Source organism: Zingiber officinale, chromosome 2A (assembly GCF_018446385.1).
Source record: "Zingiber officinale cultivar Zhangliang chromosome 2A, Zo_v1.1, whole genome shotgun sequence".
Lineage (NCBI taxonomy): Eukaryota > Viridiplantae > Streptophyta > Magnoliopsida > Zingiberales > Zingiberaceae > Zingiber > Zingiber officinale.
Window position 1 is genome coordinate 75,642,147 of NC_055988.1, and position 19,640 is coordinate 75,661,786.

Consider the following 19,640-nt stretch of genomic DNA (forward strand, 5'->3'; position numbering starts at 1 on the left):
CCATGGTGGACGTCTCGCCCAACCGACGTAAGCGGCGACGAGTCCGGGAAGGAGAGCCGGAAGGCTGTGCGGTAGGTGAGGCCGCTGGAGTCCCGATCTGTGATGGCGTGCGAGCAGGCGAAGTTACGCCGATCTGCGCCTGTGGTGTTCCCTCTTGTGGCGGCGGAAGGCTGGAGTCTCTTCGACGCTTTCGCCGAACTTCCAGTGGTGGATCCCCGACCTGGGGAACGCCCAGCTCGGCGGGGGCTGAGGAAATAGGATCCGCCTCAATCTCTGTTGAAGCGGATGGGGCAGCTTCTGTTTCAGGGGCGGACTGCGCCCCCCCTCTCCTGCATCCGCCGGGCGGCTGGGGATGAGACCCCGCTCGGCGAGCTCTCTCTTGGTGGCCGCTTCAATTTCCACAGCCTTCAACTTCAGATGAGCGGTAGCCTTGGAGCGCCACATGACTTCAGCTGCAGTAAAAGAAATTAAAATCAATTAGACAAAAAAAACTAAGAGAGTAAAGAATCCTTACTCATGCGGAAGGGGAGATTTGCCCGAACGGGAGACAATCCGAAAATATACAACACCCCCTTGAGAAGCAACTGGTCAATCTTGTATCGCTGACCGGACAACCAGTTCGCCGCATGAAGATATGCTGGGTTGCTTCTGAATTTGCCGAGATCCGGCTGGGTCGGCACGGCGGTTTGCCATTTGGTTCGAAATGCTGGCCGCTCGGGGAGTCGGATGTAGAAGAAAAATTCTTTCCAGTGCTTGTTGGAGGTCGGCATATTGTCAAAAAATTTAAAGCCTATTCTACTTTGGAAAATAAAAGTCCCCAGCTCGGATTGTTTAGGGTAGAAAAAGAAGTGGAATATTTTGGGGTCAAGAGGGATACTGTGCAGCTTAAAGAGGACGCCACCCCGCTCAGCAGTCTAAAGGAATTCGGCACAAGTTGGCCGAGCGGGATGCGGAAATAATTACAAACCTCCAAAATGAATGGATGGGTAGGAAATCTAAGGCCGCCCTGGAATTGGTCTAAAAAGAAGCAAACGGTACCGATCGGTGGGTCATGGGGCCGGTCAGACGGGTCGGCTACAACTATTTCATAGTTATCGGGAATCCCATACGTCCGAACAAGGCGCCGAGCGCCCTCCTCATCAAATCGGCTCTCCATAGTCAGGTACCAAGGGCCATGAACCCCAACAGCGGGTTCAGAGGAGCTTGCCATCTCGAAGGAGCAAAAAGACAGCGAGAAATCGAAGGAATGGGAACAAAGGAGGCAGAACAAGTTGGGAAGGCCTTGTAGGGAAGGGAGAAGCTTACTGAGGGAAGGTAGACAGAAAGGATCACCAAAGAGCCGAAGACCACCAAGAGGCGAGAGCTGGGACGGCCGGAATGATGCAGCAGCAGCGGGCACCTTCGACGGAGAATACGCGATGAAACAGAGAATGCGGCGTAAAAGGCGAAGACGAGGGCTTTATACGAACGAGGCTGGTCGGCCTCGTCCGTCGGATGCAGGTCACGGAAGACGAAGTCATCATCTAGCCGTCCGTTTCAAAATGACTAGCGTCCCATCGTACGGATCATCACCGCCACGCGAGAAGAGCCACGTGGCGCTCTGTCGCCAGGCACAATTAATGCGCCCATACCGCGCATGCTTCGACTTAATGGAGAGGATTTGCGTGATTTTCGAGAAGATCTAGACAAGCAAACATCCATGTTGAGCGACAAGACAACCGAAATGAAGAGCCGAACGACTGAATTTGACAGAAGGGCCGAACGGCCCCAGGGATATTATAAGCTACGGAAAGGCGGCGACCGCCCGCTCGGACACATATAGTCCAGTCAGTCGGACTCACTGCCTCCTTCGACTAGACTTGAAGGGAAGGCAAGTGATCCGGCGGTAAGAATGGGGGACCCCTTTCCTGAAGGGTCTCAGCTTGAGGACCGATGAAGGGATGACTAAGCGGTTAATGGCCACGTCGAGTAGCTGAGTAGGTCCGAGCGGAGCTAGAGATAATCCATCCAGGGGCTTGGGTTTCCGACGCCAAGGCAGGAGGATCGAAGGGCCGAGCGGGAGTCCGCTCGGCTGGAACCGATGGGCCGAGCGGGTTATCCGTTCGGCCAAGATAAGGGCGAGGGTACAAAGGTGGCCGAGCGGCCTATGCGCTCGGCTCGGGATATGGGATATCAGCAGAAGCATGTCTGATGATTAGGCCGTACACAAGATCGCACGATGGAGGATCTTGCCGTCACATCATGGAAAGGTTGATACAGTAGCAGTATGGCCTCATGGACGTCTTCCTGACAGATCCATATCTGGGCATGGCCCTTCTGACAGACCCATACCTGGGCATGGTCAAAGGCAGGTGGTCGCTTTGATTGGCACACCCAGGCTTCTTCCGGAGGTCTATATAAGGCCTCCATTTCTTCACCGGAGGTATGAAAAATCTTCATCTTGAGGCCACCTTCTTGTTATTTCTCGCCTGACTTGAGCGTCGGAGGGCTGTCGCCGGGACACCCCTCCCGGCTCGGTTTTGCTGCAGGTTCGCCGGAGCACTCGAGGATCCAGCAGGAAGCGCCGCATCCCCAGCGTTCGTTGACTCTTGGTTCGAACAGGATCAAGATGCATTAAAGAAAGATTAATGCATAATCAAAACGGCCAAGTGAAAAGCTGGCGTTAAGTAATGATCATTAATTGATCATTAATGTTGTCCTTTGGCCTTGAGTTCCTATATAAGGAGGCTGCGACCACAGGCAAAAGGTTACGCAGATAACACAGCAAAAGCAAGCAGAAGCTCTCCTCCTCATTCCCCTTCTCTGTCGTGCAACTCCTGCTCTGCAGATTACCCACGGCATTCGGGTACCACTCAGTTCATCGTGACCACCGGTGCTTGGTGGAGTTCACAGTCAGACCGTTGTATCTTGGGAAACAGACCACCCGAGTAAACCTCGAAGCACAGCCGAAGGTGGGCAAATCTGTCTCAAGGAAACTACTACTCGCAGGCCTCGATCAGCTTGCTCGGTCGGGATTTTCGCCCGACCTTTTTGCAGACCTGGTCATTCTGCTCTGCAGACCTGGTCTTCCTTTCTACAGACCTGCTCAAACAGATCTGATCATTCTGCTCTGCAAACCTGATCTTCCTTTCTGTAGACCTGCTCAAACAGACCTGGTCATTCTGCTCTGCAAACTTGGTCTTCCTTTTTGCAGACCTGGTCATCCTTTCTGCAGACCTGCTCAAACAGACCTGGTTATTCTACTCTGCAGACTTAGTCTTCCTTTCTGCAAACTTGCCACTTTGCAGATCTGTTCTGCTGCTCTAGTATGCCGCTCTGTAGACCTGCTCTGCCACTCTGGTCTTTCACACTACAGCGCTGGTCTGCTGCTCTGTCCTGCCGCTCTGGTTTGCTACTCTGCAGACCTGCCTTGGCCTTCCGCTCTGGTCTGCCGCTCTACAAACCTGCTCTTCTGCTCTGCAGACTTAGTCTTCCGCTCTGGTCTGCCACTCTACAGACCTACTCTACCGCTCTGCAGATCTACCCTGTCGCTCAGCTTTGCTGCGTTACAGAAACCAGACCCTGCTAGCAGCCTGAGATTATCTGCTCAGGTCATTTCGACCGTAAGTTGAATTTAAATTCTGAGTAAATTTTAAATTCAATTAAGTACCCATAAATCTCCGACATTAAATTGTTTGTGTCTAACAGATAAAAGATAAAAGATAAAAGATTTAACAAGAAGCTGATTCGATATTATGGCATGTTATACAAGACAAAGCAATGGACACAACACTATCACTCACAACCAATCAATTAACTTAGTTGCTTAACTAATCACCCACAGATACCACCTACAAACAAAGAATCCTCTCGATTTGGAAAATCAACAATGTCCAAACTAAAGGGAATAGATCTCGGATCGGATCCGATCGAACTCTTTTAAGCTCTCGGTGGAATATCTGGGACTTGTGCTGGAAACCGTAGTGCTTCAAGGCTGTTTATCCCTTCATGGAAATAAAGTCAGAAATAAATTAAAGGTAATAATAATATTCGAGGTTTGTTTCAGAAGATTATGACTACAGGTAATTTATGCATCTATAGCTCAATTTTGAAGATTTTTCTCTTTTTGTTCGTGCCATAATGAATGGATGAGATACAAAAGATGCAAAGTACCTTCATGAGTTTCTGATTTCGACTTTTGGATAAGATCCTCTATTTCATCCACAATTGCATCGTGACAAAAGAAGTATTGCTCCTGAGAATCATAGTAGAAAGTATTCAGTGGTACAACTAGTAAGCATTGCTGATGATAGTAGCCCTTCTACTAAATCAGACGGTATCAATGGCATTCTTAGCTCAAGTTATCATGACACATTATACTTTAGGAATTTTCTGGTGGTAACAATGAGACCCAATTGACTCTCATTTCATCAAATGTTCAACATGCATAAATATACATCGAATTGGTCCATTCCTTGAACATGTAATAAAGATGACTTTGATCGAAGAAAGTCACTTTCTAATGATCATCATTAGTGCCTGTGGAATGTGAAAACTACTTGTTTGTTTATGCATGCGAAAACACGCAAGCTAAGATATCGGCTCTTAAGTATGGGGGGAATTCTGACTTGGGTGCAAGTAATTCCTTGAGTTCTACATAACTTCAATAATACATGGTCCCATGTAATGGTAAAAAGTTCTGATGACACAAAGCTATCGGCTAATCTGGAAAGGTTATACATGAAGGTTTTCTATATTTAATTGGCATATTTCAGAAAATAAAATAAAGCCATTAAAATTCTAAAAAAGTAAATATTTACCCCACCATTCATCTCTAATAAGTTTAAATTTGTCAAAAAAAAAATAGATATTTAGTTTATTTCTATTTTCTCTAAGAAACAAAAAATGTAAAAAGAAATTTTCCCAACCAAACACCTATGAAGCTAAAATTGGTTGGTATCTTTTTACAAAACAATGTCCCCCACCAAAGGATATGTGGATCACATCCTCGCAAACTCATATGCTACTTGGTAGAAAACATGATTGAGAATCTGAAATAAGATACCAATGTCTGGACCATCCCAATCCGTTGAGATCTGAACTCAGCAACAGTTTTCATGAGGTCTAAGGAAGACATATCACCAATGAGAACCCTTTGGATTGTGTTGTGTATGGCACAATATGTACCGGTTCTTCCAATACCTGCACTGAGTGATAGCAAGATTGTGTTAGACAATGGAACCGTAGGAAGAAGTATATCGAGACAAAATAGAGGGAACTTTAGATTTAAACCTGCAATGCACGACAATAGGACCATCTTTGGGTGGGACATGATATGTCCTTTTAAAAATTTCTCGAACTGCTGAAGTATCACCGGGCACTCCATGATCAGGCCATTCAAGATGTTGGATATGGAGAACAGAAAGGGCTGGCTTCACCAACTACAAAAAAAAACCACCAAATATAACATCACGATATCAAAGATTAAGGATCAAGTTTAAAGTTCAATAATGAGAAGATTCTATATAAAAGATAATAAAGACATAAAATTCAATTGAACAACAGAATAATTACTTGAAACTCAACTATTCTCAGATAAGGTTATATAGCAATACAACTTCAGATTCTAAGTACCAAATAATTTAAGCTCATTGAATAATGAAAGGACAAAACATTAACTGCAAATACTGGCTAGAGAAGCCAATAAATCAATAAGGAGGAGCCAAACCACATATGGACCTTCTTTAGAGAAGCCAAAAAGCATTCAAATAATGTTAAATGAACTAAATAGTAGCTTGTAAGGAGAACATCAAGCAGAAAGGTGAGAAATGATTTACAATAATTGCATTGTATAAAATTGAGCAAACTGCTCAAACTCCACATGCAAAAGGCCGAAAACATATTTTATGCATACTATTTATATAACATCAGGGTTAAAAAAAAAATTCAGCATCTGTTTCACCTCTCTGTGTTTCACCTCCAAGTAGCGAAGAACTAATGAAGAAACATAACTTGTATGCTTGATCTCAACACTGATTCTCCCAAATTGCCCACACCCATTGTTTGCTGGAAGATAATCGGCGCATTTTTTCATAATCTGCCAATTTTTCCAAGATAAATATTATTGCTTAAGAAAACTGAACATGATACAAACAACAATGAGAACCTCAAAAATAAAGAAAAATGTGAAAAACATTCATGGACACAATATTGTGCTGCATGTGCCAAAGGATAGAGATGATTCTTAAGCTAGATGAACAGAATCCTCTCCGAAATAGCCCAAGAGTTGAATTTCTTGACTGACTCCATTTTTAAGAGTCAATGAAGTAATTGGGCCTAATTCTGACATTTGTGTTTTTATCCAAACTAAAAAAAGAAAAACATGGTATTTCTTTTACAACAAGGGAGTAGTTCCAACTTCAAAGACAAGTCAAATTGAGAAGAGGATCTTTTGAGTTTTGACTGTTAGTGTGCATCCTATTTTTAGTGGATATCACATGAGATCTTTTTTTGTATATCAGTTGGAAGACAAAAACATTTAGTACATTACTTAAAATATTCCTCCATTCATAAATGATATAATTTATGAGCTTCCAATAAAATTGCTCTTTACAAATAAAAAGTCATTCAAAGCACAATTGCCAGTAAGTACAATAGTCAAAGTCACGAGGTTCCAATGGGTCTAAAATTCAGTTTGACAATTGAGCATCATGCCTCTAGATTTTGTATAATTTTTATTTCAACTGAAGGGCATGTGATCCCATAATATTACAAATATCTAATAACTTCTTCAATCTATCCTTATCAAGTTATGAGAACCTATTAAAATTTTAAATTCATAGATCATAACCATTTTAAAAGGCTCAGTTTTTCGAACAAGTGATCAATTGATCAACTTTGAAATGATATTAAAGCAAAAGGTCTTGTGTATGGATCATATTTTTAAGGGGTTATTTTATATATTGAGAAGCTTAGGGACTCATGTCATGTGATAAACATGCCACATTATATAGGTAGAGATTAAGGGGTTCAAATATTAGAGTCGAAGCTCAAGTTCAACTCCTGCCATGATCAATGATTTGATTGCTCATGTTCTTACACAGCATTAGACACTAGTCCAACCACTTCAGAGGAATATAGTACCAACATTGTTAGCTCACTCATCCTCAAGATCTACATTAGCACCGATCTCTTCAGTTGCCCACCTCCTCTCCCTCCTCGTCGTAGAAGTTGTCAATATGGATATTACCATCCTTCTAAAGCTAAAATATAATGAGAATCTTGGAATGTAGAGGAATGCACAATAGTCTCAACATTATCACCTTGAGTGTAAGGTTTCATCTTGCCTAGTGAAATGTGAATCTTAGATTAGCTTCCCTAAGTTTGTATTGTCTCCTCTTGTACTTCTCCTCCATTTGTTTCACGTATTTGCCTCTAAACTATCACCCCTTTTCGACTAATCCGAATATAGTAACTAGGACAGGATAGAAATCACCTAGTGCAATTAAGTGAGCATTATGCTTATCATGTCTTGAAGTCAGAACAAGACCTGTAATATGGTTCATTCTCCCTCTTTCTCCGTCAACTAATTTAGATATCCTTATTGCTCCCAATCACTCATAGGAAAGATCCTCATCCCCTATACTTCTATCTCATTATCATTATGATATATCTCTATTTCAAATGATCTCTTCTCTCGGCATATAGAACTTTTGTTGCATCTTTATCCTCTCATATTATTCTAGGAATTGGAAGTAGACTATTGTTGATCCTAGATGGAAGGAAGCGATGTTTTGAAGAGATCAGAGCTTTGGCAAAAAAGTAAAGTTGGGAACTAGTGCCTTTAATTGAAGGAAAGTGACTTGTTAGATGCAAATGGGAGTACATAGTTAACAAACACCAAAAAGAAATAAAATCGACTTAAAGCTTGCTTGATTGTTAAAAGATATACCCACATCCATGGTTGTTACTATGTTGAGCCTTTTATGCCTATTGCTAAGATAAATTTAATTTGTACTCAAATTTCATATGCAACAATACTAAATTGGAAGCTAGACCAGTTGAATGTAAAATTTGTTTACTTATAATGGAGATTTATAGGAATAAATATATATGCATAAAACTTCAATTTAATAATCAGGTTACAATGATAAGGTGAGTTTACTGAGACAATCTTTTTATGGATTAAAACTGTCACCTAGGGCATGGTTTGATAGATTTAGTCGAGTGATTATTACAAACAAAGAAATTACTATCACATTATGCTCTTCAAACATAATGAAAGGAAGAACACTACTCTAATTGTGTATGTGGATAGTATAATTGTCACTATAGGTAATGTAAATGAGATTAATTGGATGAAAAATTAGTTAGGCATTGTGTTTGATGTGAGGGATTTAGATTAATAAAGGTATTTCTTAGATATTGAACTGATTCAATAAACACATTATATTCTTGTCATTGAATATGTTAGACGATTGACTGAAACTTGGTTACAAGCCTATGAGAACTGATACTAAAATTTGGTTGGCAGATAAATTTATCTATTATATACCAAACCTAGTAATACATATATTGCATAAAAAAGTATGCATAATCCACTTGAGCAACATATAGGGGTTGTATATCATATTTTAAAAAATCATAAAAATTTCCCCAATTGAGATTTGGTTTTCACTCAGCAAGATGATTTTAAAATAGAATGTTACATTAATACTAATTGGGTTACATTCATGGAGGTCCTTTCTCCATCAGCGAATCAACAAGTGGAAGGGTGTTTCACAATTGGCGTATAGCCTACCATCTGCAAAGTGAAACTTCTATGATCGATGCCATGAACTTCTCTCTCCCCCTTCTCCTTTGCTCTTCCCCTTCTCCGCTTTTAATGTTTGGAACGCCCACTAACAGCTGCACTCAGCAGCCATGTATGCCTCATTGGATGGGGACCAAAAAGTTGACTTGGGTAGAGATTTTAAATCTTGCTTGATTATAATACTTCTTCTTTTTCTTATATTGTCAGTAAGATAGGCTTAAAAGATATTTATGCACCATCTTAAGGGAGAGTATTGTTAAGGGGTCATTTTGTACATTGAGAAGTTTATGATAAACCTATTATATAATTAAAGATTAGGGCAAGGTGAATCAATCTATTTATACTAATCCATTCAGTGTCAATAAAATATATGCCTAATTAGCCAATAAAGTCCAATCCCATTCAATTTCCAATTTGTGAGGACGTTAATGAGAACATAGATGTATGGACTAATCACTTTCCCAATGGCTTAAACCTTTGAGATAAGTAGTTAATCAAGTTTTATAATATCCAAGTAAGATAAAATAAAAGGTTTTTTGCACAATGATATCCACCTTTAGATAGTTATTGATACATACTAGAAAATTGTTGTGGTGTATATATTTCAATACATCAATTAAAGAATTGAAGTAATTTCAAAAATTTAATAAGATCACTAAATTTCATAATCATAGTACTGGCAATCCTTTTTCTTTCTAAGTCACTGCTTTAAGTAAGCTCACCATGGTTATAAATTGTGAAGAATGTGAAGCAGAACTAGATGGATGTCAACAAAAACATGATTGCAAAGTAGATTGAAGTAAAGAAATACCTCGTGATTATCAGTAAGGGTTAGCATTACAATTAGAGGACAACGATACTGAAATATCATTTCCCAGAAATCTTCCAATGTTTCAGGAAGTGGACCTTGAGTAGCAATAAACTGTGAAACATTTTCACCAGGAGCAACCTGCAAAATAGTTTTGACAATAGAAATTGTTCCCAGAGAGTTTCACCAATTGGTTCCGCAGGGCATACTCAACATGAGAAACCCAATAAAATTAAATGTCAGTGCTATGATCATACCCCAATAAAGCTTGAATTGATATAACCATTCCCCTTCGAGCTGCTTTCCCTCGTAGAACTGAGAGTGATCAGGTTGCCATCGACTGAAAGAAATTGAACTCAAGAAATGTTTTTTCTCTTTCCAAGTTCCAAAAAAGGAAGAAAAATAAAGAAACCCAAATTGATCATCTGAAAACAAAGATTACTCAGTGTAATTACATGGTAAAACATCCGGGTAACGGTTTTTCTGTAAATTTACATGTTGCATCGCCACAGAACACTTTCTCATCATCTCACCCTCGGTAATCCTCAACTCCTCCTGTTGACAAAGAAAAACCTTCCCGTATCTCAGATGTAATCGAGATAATAAATATACTAACTGAAGCAATACCCAAATCCAAAAAATGCAACGAAAAAAAAGGGGGACAAAATCCAAAAAAAATAGGAAAAACTACTATGCTAGATTTAGATACAAACAAATGGCGTCAATCGAAAGAGAGTAACAGAAGAAATCTACAGGAACCTGGAGGCGATCAAACTCTTGATGGATCTTGACAGGGGTTTTGAGCTTCTTCTTGAAGAAAGCGAGTGCTTCAGAGCAGTGTTTCAGCTGCTCGCCAGAGAGCGGGAGCGGTGGCGGTGGATCAAAGCAGGCGTCTGTTGGGCTGTATGTGGCAGAGGAAGCTACAGCCATCACCGGAAACGTCGCTTCGGTCCGATCTCTTTTCTCTCTCTTCTCAGGATGTTAACACCTTCAACGGGAAGGAAGAGGCAGCCTGTTCATTTATATAAAATTTGGTATACCAATATGCGTCATCCCGGGCCATGGTGCATCGTTCTTAATTATTTAAAAATTTAATCTCAATTGAATTAAAAAAAAAAAAAAGCGGCCTGCTGTTGACGAAGGTCATTTCTAATTTATTTTAACGACGGCTATAAATTTCAATAGGTGTGTGAATATTTAATTAAAATAAATATTGGATTCCCGCCTAGACACAAGTCAATTGTTGAATAAAATTTTAAAATAGTATTTTTTTTTATCCAATCTTTTCTTCTCCTTATCATTAGATTAAGAAAATATAAAAAAAATTTAGAATAACAAATATTATCTAGAATTTCTTTTAGAACCAGAATAGTTTTTTTTATTTCCTATTTACGATTCAATCTAAAAATTAGGGTCAAAAAAATTAATTTGGTTCAAAATTTTAATTTATTCTATCTATTTAATTTAACTAAATAAAAAATTTTAAATTTAAATCTAAACTGAATTAATTAATTTTTTAAACAAATAAAATTTGGAATAAATTCAGCTGGTTCAATTTTACTTACCCAAACTTAATGATCACCCCAAGTAGGCCAATTAAAAAAATAAAAAACATACTCATCAATGTTAATTAATTTCAGGCACATGGCTGATTACTTTTTTTTCTTTTAACAAAGTAATCCTCAAGACTATGATGTCACAGTAAGATATTCAGATTATCTCTTAAATATCCGTAGTTCGAATCTTTTCTTTAAATAGGAGGTGTAATTAAAGGATATTGGGTTAATGGCCGATGAAAAATTTCTGAAAATAATCAATGAATTTATCTGGGATTATATTTTTCTTTTATCTGTTAATAAAGTAGTCCATTTTCGTTAACTAACTGTGAGCATGTGCAAATCATAGATCATGGCCGCCTAGGGGACGACAATATTATACATTATCATCCACCATTAAAATTGGAAAAAATAATAATAATATTTTACAAGTAACTTTTGAAGGCACATCTAAAATCCTCAAAAAATGTGCATCTAAATTTAATTCTTTTTAAAAGGCACAGCCTCTCTTCTTTCCACTATTCTTTCCTCTTTCACTTAATTTTTTTTCTCTCTCTATTTTTTTTTCTTTTAAATTGAATTAAATTTTAATAAACGATGCTTTAAATTATCTATTTTTATTTTAAAACTTTAATAATTTAAAAAAATATATATATAAGAAGATTAATAAAAAAATAAAAACAATTTTTCTATTTGATATACCAATACACGTCATTCCGGGTAATGATGCAACATTCTATTTAAAAATTTAATCCCAATTTTATTGAATTAATAGATAATTTGTTTTTGTAAAAGACAATTACATCCATCTACCGTCTACTATGAATACTTTTCTATTTATTCTAATCATCGATAAAAAATTTCTATGATACCCGATTAGAGATGAGTATCCAATTCACATCGAACTAAATTAAAGGAATCGAATCGATTTTTTTAAACTAATTGAATTGACCAATTTTTTATGAAAAATCGAATAAGCTGAACCAATAAAATATTGATTAATTCAGTAGTAAATACAATTAATCAAATTAATTAAATGTTTCTAATTGAGGTGTAAAAATTTAATTTGATTTAATAAAATTTAAATTATTTCATCTATTCAGATAAATTGAATGGCATTGGGTTATTTCCTAGGATCGGAATAGAAATGAGAATGATAGTATTGTGAAATGGGAATGGTATGAGCATAAATATCATTCTTAAAAATAATATTTGGTTAGTGATCCGATGGTAAGGGAAGGGGGCCCATCCAGTAAGAGGTCAAGGTGGTCAACGCCCTGCAGGTGCCCGGTCGACGAATTATCCCTCGATCGGTTGGAGGAGAGCCGACCCGACTTTTCGACAGCTCGGCTCGACACCGAGCTTCCAACGCTCTTAAAGCAAGACGAGAGAGGATAACGGGCGAGCGAGAATTCTGCTCGGTCGACGGTAGACGAAACATCGGCTCGGCAGTCAAGGCACACTCGCCCGATAGGGTGAGCTCAGCTCAGCTAAGGTGGCCTCCACTCAGCCCAAGGAGGGTGTTTGGCCAAACGGCCCGTCCGCCCGGCCCGGTAAAGGACAAAGGGAGCAAGTATCGATATCTTTCTAGGGACCAGTGTCGTCTGTAGGGCATGGTTAGCATCAGAGAATCGTACGGTGAAGCTTCCACTGTCACGTCAGAGATATGCTCGTGCTGTTGAAGTATGGGGACAGACACGCTTTTTTGACACGCCCATTCCAGGTATGCTTTGAGAGGCGTACACGTCTCAGGGAGCGTGTGTGCACCCCTAAGAAGCCCTATATAAGGGCCTTCAGACTCCAACAGAGGTATGCGCTATTCATCATTGTAGCTACAGTTCTCATCATTCTACTTCGATTTCTTGCTGTCAAAGGCTGACTTGAGCGTCGGAAGACCGTCGCCGGGAACCTCTTCCCGGCTCGATTTTGTACTTGCAGGTTCTCGCCGAAGGTCTACGTCACGCACCGGGCTACGTGGAGTCAACGAGAGCACCACGCCCCCAGCGACCGTCGACTTAGCACTCGGACAGGATCAAATTGGCGCTGTCTGTGGGAACGCACCTGAATCCGAGTCGAGAAGATGGAGGAAGCTGGACGCCCACATACCGTGACGCTCTCTCCAGAAGAACTCGACGCGCTCATCCAGGCACGAGCGACAAAAATAGCTGAGCAGCAACTGCGAATACAAACCGAGTGGCTTGCGCAGCAAGCCACCTCTACATCCGGTGGCCGAGCGATGTTGGAAGATCGATCGGAACAATTTTCTACTTGGGCGCAGAACAAAAACAGACCGGCACGCCAGGAGATGCACCACTCGCGCCAATTCCCTTCCATCGGGCCCTATTCCAGACTCCCTCCGAACTCGCGCAGGCCAACCAAGATTGTCAACTGATGAAGCGCCCGTGCGGGACGTCAAGAAAGGCAAGGAGCCTCGAACTGATTCTTCTCCTGAGCAGATCAATCGCTAGTTCTCAAAGGCGATTCTGCAGGATCCGCCCCCGAGGCACTATGCCCCCTTGGCGATTGGAGAATACAGTGGTGCGACTGACCCGAACGACCATCTCGGTAAGTTCGATAATGCTGCTACTCTACATCAATACATTGACGGAGTTAAGTGCCGAGTCTTCCTCACTACCCTATCCGGCTCGGCGCAACGATGGTTCCGGAGGTTGCCGGACAAATCGATTCGGAGTTTTAAGGACTTCCGAACGGCATTCCTCCACCACTTCGCAAGTAGCAGGCGCTATCAGAAGACGAGCGTCAACCTATTCTCTATGAAGCAGGGGCCCAGAGAGACTCTCCGAGCCTACATCCAATGATTCAACCAGACGACCATGGATATCCCGACAGTTTCATCCGAGACCATGATACACGCCTTTACCCAAGGACTAACCGTTGGGGATTTCTTCCGTTTGCTCATCCGGAAGCCGCCTCGCGATTACGACCATATGCTAATAAAGGCAAGCGAGTACATCAATGTGGAGTAGGCCCAGGCGGCCAGAAGGAAAGAGATGCCTACTTAACCACCAGCGCCAACCGAGCGGAGATAGTCGGTCAGTCAACCACCGAGAGGGCCTCAAGCCGAGAGGACGAGGCTATATCAAGAAGCTAGACCACGCGTCGTTCAGCATGTGGCATCCGAACGACCGAAGGCAAGGGGAAAGGTATAGACTCCCATGTTTTGTTCCCTACACCAGTCGGCTAGCCACAACACCCGCGATTATCGAAGGTTCGCCCCAGTTGTCTCGCCAATGCCGAGAAACTATCGCCGCCGATCGCCCTCGCCCAACCAGCGGTATCGACACCAGGACGCCGGGCGACGAAAAGTTAGGCGATCATCCAAGCGGCCACATCACGGTGATCAGCCTCGGACCTCTCACGAGCGAACTAGGCCATCTGCACGGGAGGAAGAAAACATAACCAACGCTGCTCGGGGGGAGATCAATATCATAGCAGGAGGGCCCACCGGCGGAGATTCCAACCGGGTCTGGAAGTCGCATGCTCGACAGCTAAGGATCCACGATGTGGGCTGCAGCGAAGATAAGGTGAACAGGCCCGAGATTAACTTTGGTCCGAGGGACCTCGAGGGAGTCGAAGAACCGCATGACGACGCCCTCATCATCAAAGTGTTAATAGCCAATTACACTATTCACCATATATTTATTAGCACAGGCAGCTCGTTTAACATCATGTTCAAGAAAGCATTTGACCAACTCCAGATTGACAGAGCCGAGCTGTTGCCCATGACAACCCTGTTGCCCATGACAACCCTGTTGGAACCCCAAGGTTGTTTTGGTGTGATCAACAAGTTAAGTTAGGTCCTGTTTGTTGGTGCAATCGACCTAGGTTTTGATGTGTGTGTCAAAGAGTTTAAGTTAGGCTTTCATATGTATTTGATATGTGTTTGAGTCATACAGGACTTGGTGGAACACATAAGGACTTGGTGTGACCAAGTTCGGGAAGCTCATCCAAGGGCTCGGATCGTTGAGTCGGTGAAGGATGGTGTGGAAGACATCCGAAGGACCGCGCGGACGAGGGAGCAATGGAGTGGAGCCGAAGGAAGTGGACTTCAAGGCAGCGTGAAGGATGGCACGGAGAGGAGCCGCGGGCTCGGGTGAATCTGAGGGACGAAGGCCGAGGAAGAGGACTTCAAAGGCGACTCCGGAAAGGATGAGAGGAGTGAATGTACTGGGACCAGTCGACTGATCCAGCTTCACAGAATGCACAGAAGCATTCTGTGCTTGTCGACTAAGGGGACCAGTCGACTGGTACATGACCGTTGGCAGAAAACGGGCTCTAAAGAGAGCCGTTGGTGTTGCGTAACGGCTAGCACCAGTCGACTGGTGCTTGGACCAGTCGACTGGTGTCAGGGTTTGAGTTGATTTGTGATCAACTCTCTCCTCTTATTTAAGGGGAGCTTTGGGGCATTGAGGAGGTTACTGATGCTTGTAGTTTAACTCCTATTCTGTGCCCAAAGCTCCCAAGTCAATTCTCTTTCTCCTAATTCTAACTCCATCTTGTAAAGAGGAAGAGTGCCTTTGTGAGAGGTTTACTCCACCGAGAAGGAGAAGCTCTAGCCGGAGATTGCCGGGGACTGATCCACCAAAGGATCAAGGGCTCGTCCACCTCAAGGACACGTCGTGGAGTAGGAGCAAGCAATCTCCGAACCACGTTACATCGAGCGTGTTAGCGTTTGTATTCTCGTTTGTGTTTCATTGTTTTAGTTTCTATATTTCCGCTTGCGCAAACTAACGTATTGTAGAGAAGAAATCGATTTGGGGGTGACCTAGCTATCCAACCCCCCTTCAAGCGGCCACCAATCCTCCAACAATTGGTATCAGAGCAAGGAAATTCTTCAACGGACTAATCGCCAAGAAGAACAACATCATCAAATGGCCGGCTCAAACATTCATCCACTCAAATTCGAAAGAGACTTCTCTTGGTGGAAGAGGAGAATGGAGGTATTCTTCGAAACCGATTTTGACATAATGCTAATCATGGAAAATGGTTTCGAAGTGCCTAGGGATCAAGACAATAAGATACTTGAGAAAACAAGGTGGACCAAGAAGCAAAGGGAAGAACATTTAGCAAATGCTAAAGCCATACATCATCTACAAAGTGTCCTTCCTCAACAAGAAATAACAAGGGTTGGAACCTACTCAAGCGCTAAGGAGTTATGGGAAAAGCTAGTGGAGCTTCATGAAGGAACATCGGAAGCGAAATTAGCAAGAAGAGACCTCCTTCGAACTCAACTCAATAATATCAAGCTTGAGAAAGGAGAAAAGGTATCAATTTTACATTGTAAAATCAAGGAGATTATTAATGGACTAACAAGTGTAGGTGAGACACTTTCAAATCGAGACGTGATTACAAAAGCCCTAAATGCTTTTCCAAGATCCACAACTTGGAGTTCCATTGTAGATACATACTACATATCAAAGGACCTAGAGAAATCCTCTCTAGATGAACTCTTCTCAACAATGGAGCTTCATGAAACAAGAGTTGAGGGATTGGATGGAGAAGCTCATAGATCAAGAGGAGTAGCCCTTGTGGCAAACAAGGGAAAGGGGAAGAAGAAAACTCCATCTCCATCATCTTCCGATTCCGATGAGTCAAGTGCCTCAATGGATAGTGACCAAGAGGCGTATATGGTAAGGAAAATGAGAAGAACTTTTAGAAATTTTTCATCTAACAAATCTCATGCTAGGAAAAGCTCAAGAAGCAAAAGTAGGACAAGGAAGATAATTTGCTACAATTGCCAAGGAGAAGGACACATAAGAGATGATTGTCCTCTCTTGAAAAAGAAGGAAGGGAAGAAGAAGAAGGAGAAGACAAAAGAAAAGGGGAAGAAGGCTCAAAACCTAAAAGCAACATGGGATGATCCTTCATCTTCATCGGAAGAAGAAGAGCATCACATAGTCAATTTTGCTCTCATGGGGATTGATGATGTAGCCTCCACCTCATCCGAGCAAGAAGAAGGAAGGAGCTCAAGTGAAGATGAAGAGGGGAGCTCAAGTGAAGGGGGAGGTCAAACTTCGGATTCGGACTTCTCGGTAAGTGAGGTACATAATCTTCCTCCCCATATTTTAATTAAAATTATTTCAAGCACAAATGATGATTTGTTTAAGGCAAAAAGAAAGAATAAATCTTTGAAAAATGACATTTGCATGCTTAAAGAAAAATTAGAATCCTTGCCTATTAGGGATGATGATTTGCATGCTTCCTCTACAAGTTCAAATGATTCATGTTTAGAAGAGGAAAATAGGAAATTAAGGGAAAAAGTAAAATACCTCACCATAGCCCTTAGAAAATTTGAAATTGGCTCAAAAACCCTAAATATGATCATTGGGAGCCAAATGGCAAGTTTTAAGAAAAATGGCATAGGATACAATGAACAAAATAATGAAAAGACCTATCATTGTCTACTTGCTAGGGGACAATCCAAGACAAAGACCATAGATAGGAAATGGATCCCCAAAGAGTCCTTGGTCAACCCAATTAGAAAGAATTTCTATTGGGTGTCAAAATCAATCCTCAAGGGTTAAGAGGATTTTATGGCAAGTCAACCATGGAAGTCAATAATTCAAATTTTTCCTATATGGTTGACTTGAGACCTTAAGGGGGAGGACTTAGCCTTGATAGAAATTTATGATCAAGAGGGCTAAGTAGAGGTTATCTTTATCTCACAATGAGTTGTATTATTTTCTAACCATGAATGTGAGATATTAGGATGATACAAGTAATTCACTTATGCTTATGGCATTTTGATGAGTTATGAAGTGTATCAATGTTTAGTGATCATAGGCCAACTATGGGGAAAGCAAATGTTTAATTAATGAACATCTTGCCCATAGATCATAGTTGGACATTTCAAATGTTTTGAAAACAATTCTATGTTTTATTTACTGTGGTCTAGCTATTTTAAAAACATATGATTGCAAAACTGAGCTTGAAATTGATACAAACTTGCATGTTTTCGATATTTTTGAAACTTGGTCAAAATTTTGAAAATAGGTTGGCTTTTCATGAAAACATATTTTTCTTAGTTAAAGAACATTATAAGAAATATGTGTTCAAAATTTCATGATTTTTCGAATTTTCTAGAATTTTTTATGGATTTCTGAAGTTGGCTGCCGTAGGCTGAAATTGATGTTCAGTTTGTGCCAGTTGACTGGTGCAGATATCAGTCGACTGGTGCCAGCCTTTCAGCATTCTGTTGGTTTTTAAAATCAAATTTTTTGTTCAAATTTGGTTGGAACTGATACCATAGTATGTGTACGTATCTGGTACAATATTTTTGATGGTGTCAAAGGGGGAGAAATGGGTAGGTTTAAGTTAGAAATCTACTTGGGTGCAAATCTTTGAAATTAAGATTAAGAGCATGTGTTAAGGGGGAGCTTGGGTTTTATGCTTCATATTTACATATTGCCTGTACCTTTCAAAGTTGTTATTGGTGCCTAACTTAAACATATTGTCGCACATCAAAAAGGGGGAGATTGTTGGTGCAATCGACCTAGATTTTGATGTGTGTGTCAAAGAGTTTAAGTTAGGCTTTCATATGTATTTGATATGTGTTTGAGTCATGCAGGACTTGGTGGAACACATAAGGACTTGGTGTGACCAAGTTCGGGAAGCTCATCCAAGGGCTCGGATCGTTGAGTCGGTGAAGGATGGTGTGGAAGACATCCGAGGGACCACGCGGACGAGGAGTAATGGAGTGGAGCCGAAGGAAGTGGACTTCAAGGCAGCGTGAAGGATGGCACGGAGAGGAGCCGCGGGCTCGGGTGTATCTGAGGGACGAAGGCCGAGGAAGAGGACTTCAAAGGCGACTCCGGAAAGGATGAGAGGAGTGAATGTACTGGGACCAGTTGACTGGTCATGGGACCAGTCGACTGATCCAGCTTCACAAAATGCACAGAAGCATTCTGTGCTTGTCGACTAAGGGGACCAGTCGACTGGTCCTAAGACCAGTCGACTGGTACATGACCGTTGGCAGAAAACGGGCTCTAAAGAGAGCCGTTGGTGTTGCCTAACGGCTAGCACCAGTCGACTGGTGCTTGGACTAGTCGACTGGTGTCAGGGTTTGAGTTGATTTGTGATCAACTCTCTCCTCTTATTTAAGGGGAGCTTTGGGGGCATTGAGGAGGTTACTGATGCTTGTAGTTTAACTCCTATTCTGTGCCCAAAGCTCCCAAGTCAATTCTCTTTCTCCTAATTCTAACTCCATCTTGTAAAGAGGAAGAGTGCCTTTGTGAGAGGTTTACTCCACCGAGAAGGAGAAGCTCTAGCCGGAAATTGCCGGGGACTGATCCACCAAAGGATCAAGGGCTCGTCCACCTCAAGGACACGTCGTGGAGTAGGAGCAAGCAATCTCCGAACCACGTTACATCGAGCGTGTTAGCGTTTGTATTCTCGTTTGTGTTTCATTGTTTTAGTTTCTATATTTCCGCTTGCGCAAACTAACGTATTGTAGAGAAGAAATCGA

At 41.6% G+C, this 19,640-nt stretch overlaps 1 protein-coding gene across 1 annotated transcript; it reads right to left on the reverse strand.

Moving 5' to 3' along the window:
* Window positions 1-3,707: 3,707 nt before the first annotated feature.
* LOC122041228 (protein-tyrosine-phosphatase PTP1-like) lies at window positions 3,708-10,590 on the reverse strand. Its single transcript, XM_042600844.1, has 9 exons — window positions 10,359-10,590; window positions 10,055-10,154; window positions 9,857-9,939; window positions 9,603-9,740; window positions 5,942-6,076; window positions 5,272-5,420; window positions 5,045-5,186; window positions 4,153-4,234; window positions 3,708-3,983 (listed from the first exon to the last, which is right to left on the reverse strand). The coding sequence occupies exons 1-9, from the start codon at window positions 10,527-10,529 to the stop codon at window positions 3,919-3,921; spliced, it is 1,065 nt and encodes a 354-aa protein (XP_042456778.1). The 5' UTR covers window positions 10,530-10,590; the 3' UTR covers window positions 3,708-3,918.
* Between the last annotated feature and the right edge of the window lie 9,050 nt (window positions 10,591-19,640).

Bases quoted from the DNA above. Each gene is read 5' to 3' on its own strand.
- LOC122041228 (XM_042600844.1), bottom strand. From the start codon at position 10,529: ATGGCTGTAGCTTCCTCTGCCACATACAGCCCAACAGACGCCTGCTTT. The intron at 5,421-5,941 runs GTGAAACAGATG...TTTTTTTTGTAG, and splicing joins TGGAGGTGAAACACAGAGAG to TTGGTGAAGCCAGCCCTTTC. The intron at 5,187-5,271 runs GTTTAAATCTAA...GCTATCACTCAG, and splicing joins CCTATTGTCGTGCATTGCAG to TGCAGGTATTGGAAGAACCG.